This window comes from Zeus faber (assembly GCF_960531495.2).
Source record: "Zeus faber genome assembly, chromosome: 1".
Classification (NCBI taxonomy): domain Eukaryota; kingdom Metazoa; phylum Chordata; class Actinopteri; order Zeiformes; family Zeidae; genus Zeus; species Zeus faber.
The window spans coordinates 10,666,433-10,673,932 of NC_137193.1; the positions used below are offsets into that span (position 1 = coordinate 10,666,433).

The 7,500-nt window shown below is 49.1% G+C and overlaps 1 protein-coding gene across 1 annotated transcript in view; it reads right to left on the reverse strand.

The window, feature by feature from the left end:
- Nucleotides 1-7,500, reverse strand: part of epha10 (EPH receptor A10) — a gene marked incomplete at both ends in the record, with an annotated part of 179,505 nt that overhangs the window by 17,110 nt on the left and 154,895 nt on the right. Inside the window, 2 exons of the mRNA XM_080004599.1 lie at nucleotides 268-393; nucleotides 6,750-6,805. Of these exons, the coding sequence (XP_079860725.1) occupies nucleotides 268-393; nucleotides 6,750-6,805 (182 nt within the window). The remainder of the gene's footprint in view (nucleotides 1-267; nucleotides 394-6,749; nucleotides 6,806-7,500) is intronic.

The following is a 7,500-nucleotide window of genomic DNA, read 5'->3' on the forward strand; positions in this document are numbered from 1 at the left end:
AACGTCCTCCGTCCACACTTTGAGCGGTGGTGCGGCTTTTTTGAAAGTTCAGTCAGAGAGTTTGCGATTCAGCCTCAGTCTGTTGCTTCTGGTCCTAATTGTGCATATTTACACATCAGTGGTGTTGTCTCCGGAATAACGAGAGAAGGCGGTAGAGGAAAGAAATTTGGGGACTGGGGTAAATTGGGTTGTGGTCCCCCCCCCCCCCCCCCCCAAAAAAAGGGGTGGGGAACCCCCCCCCCCGAGCGACGAGCGCCGCTACGTCACCTGTGTGCACGATCCTGTCGATCTTGATGCTGGAGTTGTCCAGCTCCTTGGCGAAGGCGTGGACGGCCTGCAGGAGGTCCTCGCACGTCTCCGGATCGATGTAAGTCCTCCGGGTCGGGATCTTGACTGGATCGGTGAAGGATCGCGCCGCAGCCGCAGCCACACACACACACACACACACAGAATAGATAATGATGCAACATTGATGATCCGGGCGCCAAGAACTGTACAGCCAGTGTGAAGAGACAAAGACAGACGGTCCAGAACACTTGTCCGTGCACGCACACACACACGCACACACAAACACACACGCGCACACACACACACAAACACACACGCACACACACACACCGACACGCACGCACACCGACTTTGCGGATGCGGCGAGATCGTGAAAAGCACTTCATTCTTCAAAAAAAGCTAGCCGTGAGCGCCGCAGCGGGTCGTCGTCTGACAGGAGCCCAGCGTTTGTCCCGACCTTGCAAAGTCCCGAGACGGAGAAGGGGGAAAAAAAAAACAACAACAAAAAAAACCAAAACGGATCAAAGACGCAGAGTTTCGAGTCTGATCGGGAGCTTCCTCCGTCGGGCCCTCGTCAGATCCGAGGGATATTTGCCCCCCCCCCCCCCCCCCCCGCCATTTCAAGATGTATCACAGAAGCACACGTTGAAAGAAAACAAACCCCACATCCACGTAACCACACGCACAAGACCATCCTCCGTCAGAAACTGCGGCAGGACCGCGGACCGCAGCGAACGGCGAGTCTGCGGCGACGTCGGTTTTGGGTAGAGACGATTCGGAGGCTCGAGTTGAGGCTTGCGCCCGCCGCCGCCGCCGCCGGGTTTGTCTTTAGTCTGGGTCTGGCTGCGCTGGAGCGGAGGGCGGAACCACCAGGCGGGTGGGGGGCAGGGGGAGAGAGGGACGCGCCCCGCTTTAAAACCTCGATGTCTTCGCAATGGAAGCAGCATTTTTAAAAACCACACGTAACAAGTCAACTTAGCCACCGAGGACCCCCAGAGTCTCAATAGTTCATTCAATCAACGAATGTGTTTCTATTGAGCAGTCACCCCCCGCCCCATCGTCCTACATTCAGTTTGAGGTTTTCTGAAGCCAACGTCTAGTGGCCATTAGCGGCTAAAGCACCGTCTGAACTGGCTTCAACACTCTGCCGCGATGGCGGCCTTGGGCACGGCACAGCAGACTGTAAAATACCGAGGGACAGAAGTGCTGAAGTGCCACGAGTGCTCCGCCGCGGCTTCCAGAGGGCGAGCGCCGACACCGCGGCCAGGCGACGCGAGGTGATCGGGGCCCTTTCCGGCGCGCACGGCGGCAGGTGGGGACGCCCGACGCAGGCAACCACTCCGACGGACGCCGCGCGCACAACAATGGAGCCCGCGCACGGGCCGCCTTTCCCCGAAACAAGTCAGGTTGTAAAGTTCCAGCCCGAAAGCGTGGCTGGTTTGTGAAATGTGATTAATGCTTCGCATCGACCCGAGGGATCCAATAGCGACCGCCTCGTAACACTTTATTGATTTCGTCTTTCTCGCACGCGCACGCACACACACACACACACACACACACACACACACACACACACACACACACACACACACACACACACACACACAAAGTCCAATTACAAAGCAAATGAAAGCTTTTCTATTCGAGGCGAGGAGGGCTGAGTGGACGATCGAAGAGACTTTTCTATGACATTGTGTTTTTTAAAAACACACTTTATTTGAGCTTAAATTTCATAAAAAAAATAAAAAAAAAACCAGCTCAAATTACAGCAAAAATTACAGCTCTGTTTCAGATGTCAACTCGAACCGAGGGCGCGTGACACGACGACGACGACGACGACGACGACGACGCGCGCGCACGCACACACACACACTCTTTGGCTTCCATGCCTGACTTGTTTGGGGGTTAACTGTGTCAGGGCCGGAGGGGGCGATCGGAGGGGAAACCGCGACGTCTCGCCGCATCAGAGACTCGCCGCCATCGGAGCGTGCGGTCGCCGCATGCACTGTCACGTGCACTCACAGTGACCGGCGCCGTCGGGGCTGAAAAAAAAAATCCCAAATTCAATTATCTGCAAACCTGTTTCCAAGGGACGCAGGACGCTCCACACTCACACCATTCTACTCCGGTCGGGAGGCAAGAGCTGCCTTATATTTTAATTCAAATTGTATAATAATATATAAATTATATACTGTATATAAAAGGAAATATTTAACGTTTTGGACAAAAAAAAAAAAAAGATATGGACACAGGGAGGATTTATCTCCCCAGCATGATCTCTCCTCCCATTCCCTTTCCCTTTTATTGTATATATATTCATGTTTTATTTGTGCATACACATAAACTGTATATCAATATATATTTATAGTACTAATTTCCATTTAAGAAATTTTTTTTTTGTTCTTGTAAAATGATGTGAGTTTGTAAAATTCGATTTTTTGAAATCTCTCCCTTATTTCATGTATTTTATGTTCTATTTATGTAAATATGTTTCCCCCTTTTATTATTCACATATAATTCTTTATGTTCCATTTTATTATTGTTATAATTTTTATAATGATTCGTTTTTATTCAGTTTTCCCTTTAATTTCCCTTTAGTTTGAACATCTTGTAAATAAATGTGAGTTTGTAAAATAAAATCCCTCCCTCCCTCCCTCCCTCGGTCTCCACTAATAGGGTTTTCGTCTCCTCCGTCTGACTGCCTGTTTCTAGGTCAGTCCAAAATACTCCCGACATTAAACTAATGGCTTGGGCGGCGTGAGGGTTCATTTTGGGATAAAACCTTCTCTCCTCACGCCCCCTCCCTCCCTCCCTCCCTCCCTCCCTCCTCTCTCACACCCGCCACCTTTCCACTCCCTCCCTCCCTCACTCAGGCCACATCGCCCACGGTCTCATCAGTTCGCTCATCGACTCGCCCTTCCTTCATTCATTCTCTTTCCACCTCCTTTCCTCCTTCCTCTTTCCACCTCCTTTCTTCCTTCCTCCTTCCACCTCCTTTCCTCCTTCCTCTTTCCACCTCCTTTCCTCCTTCCTCTTTCCACCTCCTTCCTCTTTCCCTCCTTCCTCTTTCCACCTCCTTTCCTCCTTCCTCTTTCCACCTCCCCTCCTTCCTCCTTTCACCTCCTTTCCTCCTTCCTCCTTCCATCTCCTTTCCTCCTTCCTCCTTCCACCTCCTTTCCTCCTTCCTCTTTCCACCTCCTTTCCTCCTTCCTCTTTCCACCTTCCACCTCCTTTCCTCCTTTCCTCCTTCCACCTCCTTTCCTCCTTCCTCTTTCCACCTCCTTTCCTCCTTCCTCTTTCCACCTCCTTTCCTCCTTCCTCTTTCCACCTCCTTTCCTCCTTCCTCTTTCCACCTCCTTTCCTCCTTCCACCTCCTTTCCTCCTTCCTCTTTCCACCTCCTTTCCTCCTTCCTCTTTCCACCTCCTTTCCTCCTTCCTCTTTCCACCTCCTTTCTCTTTCCACCTCCTTTCCTCCTTCCTCTTTCCCTCCTTCCCTCCATCCCCACGTTCATCATCGGACAGACAGCTCCGTCGTCACTCGCCGTCTCTTATCAACTCTGCACTTCACCAGAAGCTCAGCCGGTCGGCGGGGGGGTGGGCGGGCGACGCCATTTCCACAGGACACAGAAGTCCCCGGGGGGCCTACATGCCTGCCTGCATGTGTGTGTGCGTGCGTGAGTGTGCACGTGCATTGTGTGTGTGTGTGTGTTAAGAGCGTTTGGGCTGTTGGCATGTCTTTGTTTTCAGGCCGAACGGCTTGAGCTCATTATTCATCAGGCGTTGCTGCAAAGCTCCGGAGGAGATTATGGGCGCGCGCGCACACACACGCATACAATATACACACACACACACACGCATAACCACATGTGCACATGCACACACGTGCATACAGTATGCGCGCGCGCGCGCACACACACACACACACACACACACACACACACACACACACACACACACACACACACACACACACACACACACACACACACACACACACACACACACACACACACACACACACACACACACGCTGAATTCACAAAAAATACAGTATAGTCATACATAATGGAGTTATACACACATACAGAAATACACACACAGAGAACAAGTGATATGTCAAACCAGCCTTATTCTGTCAGTGCCAAAACAAAAGCATATTGAGGACTTTATGAGCCAAAAAAACGCTGTAAACATTATACACTACAAATAACATTTAATGTGTCCCCATCTCCCCAGAAGCACACATCACGGCTGCTGCCAACTCCACGCTTCTACCTAAAACCTCTCTCCCTCTCCCTCCCTCTCCCCCTCCCTCCCCCCATCACAGCGGTGCCCACGCAGGCAGAGCCTAACAGAGTGTGGCCGAGTCGCCCAGGCACACTCACAGAATTAAGAACTAATGCCCAGACGTTACTTAATCCCTCAAAGGTAATCCCAACGCCTGCCCGGCGTGACACACACACAAACACACATCCTTCAAAGAGAGGTCGGAGTCAATACACCCGGTGAGTGAGGACCCGTGTTCCCGGTGCACTTCTAAACCAAAAAATTGTCAATTTGGAGACCGGTCCTCACAAGTACAGTACATACACACACGCGATTATTTGTTAATATGAAGACTTAAAACAGCAGTGAATTTAATTTTAAAACAGAATTAATGGGACGTTCAGATTACGAGGACATTAAATGTCCTGAAAACGAATGAAAAAAAAAAGAAAAGAAATAAAACCAACAAAATAATGGATAAAAATAATGCAGTGGAAACCGCTTAGGTATAACCACCACGGTTACAGTGGTCGACCGCTTGTGTGGATCAAAAAGCTTTGGACAAATTAATTCCTCTACAAATGCTGTTTAAGTCATTTGCCCAAAATAATCGCGTTTTTCATTTTGGGTCTTTTCACACATGACAAAATATGGATTTTTTAAATTTTTTATCAACTACCGTAATGCTGCATTTTTTTTTATTACTCTTCTCCCATGATCCTTTGCCTCGTGGCAATCAGTTCAGTTTGCAGCGGTGGCACTGCACCGGGGCTGGCCGGCGCTAAAGCCCCGTCAGTGCATAACACCGGCGCAGCCCCACCAAGTTTTCTTTACAATTTTACATTTTTATTCAACCCTTTAAATTTTGTCCGAATATCATTTTAAGTTGAGAATGCATTTACTCTAAGACTGATAATTGGTAAAACAGGCAGGTGTAGAGCAGACTTGAATGCGTAATGGAGAGGGAGTCTGCTCCGCTGCGCATCTCCGTTTCCCATTTCTCCAAAAAAAAATAAAAAATAAAAAGTGTGTTTTTATTTCAGATGGATTTATTTTCCTCTGTTTCCTACTTGAACGAAACCAAAAAAAAACCAAAACCCGCGCGCGTCACGCCTGTTATTTCTCATGCAGATTACCATCTACAGCAATGGTGTCAGTTACTGGAGATGGTAATCCGCATGAGAAATAAGCCCCTTTCCCACATGGAATCCGTAACATTGCTGGATAAGAGAAAGTATGGAGTCCGTTGCCACAGAGATGACCATAACGGATAAATGATGTCATGCTTGTGTGATAGGCCTTACATCAGTCTTACATCCTGTCGCCAGACTAGGCGACAGGATTGTTTTTTAGAGCAGCTTTTCGCACCAGGTAAAAATGGGAGAAACCAAAGGGGGAGAGAGGGGTGAGGGCGGGGGCTGGGAGAGAGGAGGGAGGGAGGACGGAGGACGGGAAATCTGTGTGACAGTTTTCAATCTGTCCTACGCCCTCTGCCTCCGGAGAGGGAACACCCTCCACCCGTTCTCCCTCGCCGCTCGCTCCCTCTCCGGCTCCGCGCTGTTACCGCCTCCATTCCCACACGCTTCCATTCCCACACGCTTCCATTCCCACACGCCTCCATTCCCAAACGCTTAAATTATATTCGGTTGAGAGTGGGGAAATTTTACGGAAATACTTTTACGGAACGTCGACACCGGCTCCTGTTCCCACATGACGCCAAGACGGAACATTTCCAGAACATTTACAGCTTTCAGTGCAAGCGGGAAAGGGGCTTTAAAGAAAAATAAATGAATAATATTAATAATGAAAAAAATTAAAATAATAATTAATAATAATATTAATATAATACAATTAAATAATAATCCTCCACTTATTAGTGAACAATTTGACCCGGACAGACGTGATCACTATCGGTTTCAACTGTAATAAAATAATATAACATTGAATAGAAGAAAAAAAAGAAAAGAAGTGACCAACTTAAATAACATGAGAAAATAAATGGGTCCTGATGATCTTAATGTCATACTAAGGCTGGTGTGTGTTGAGGAGCCGTCCTTGTCCTTTTAACCCTTTATGCGCGCGCGCACACGCACACGTGCACACGTACACACACGCACACGTGCACACGTACACACACACACACACACACACACACACACACACACACACACACACACACCTTGCCTATCACTTACATTGGAAGTAGAGTTCTTCATCTCCCTCCTGGGATGCCTTGCTGTAGCTGCATTGTCTGGAAAACGAGACAAAAACACAGACAAAAAACATCAGAAAGAGGTTTGTTTTTTTTATTATTATTATTATTATTATTTTTTTCCTTTATCTCCTCCATCATCTCTCCATCGTCCTCCGACACGAACGCAAACACGGGCGTCAGGCTCCCGATCACCTGCCGCCGTGACGGCACACAGATCTCGCACGACGCACCGTCGCCGTTTGAGATGAGAACGCGGCGCATCCCAGACGCCAGGTTGGACACTGTGCGCGGGGACGGCCATTTATATAAGAGCCGGAGGAACGGGACGGAGAGAGCGACGGGAGGAGGCGGAAGGAGACGCGACGCGGCAATCAGACCGACCCCCCGATGTGACGGAGCGATCCAATGCCGGATACGGAGGAGGAGGAGGAGGAGGAAGGTCTGGGCAGATTTGACGGAGCAGCCATTACACCGTGTATAGGCTGTTGTTTTGAAGTGATGGGAAAAGAAAAGAGGTCTGGACAACCGCCAGGAAAAATAGATGGTCGGAACGCAAGATGGCTGCCCCCCTCATTTACGCGCGCACGCACGCGCGCACGCACGCACACCAACACGTTATTTTTTACGAGACAGATTAAGGAGTAATGAACAGACACTAAGCGCCGTCCCACTGCTATAATTACAGGGATTAGTGAAGGGAGGGGGCAGGAAAAGTAAAAAAACAAACAAGA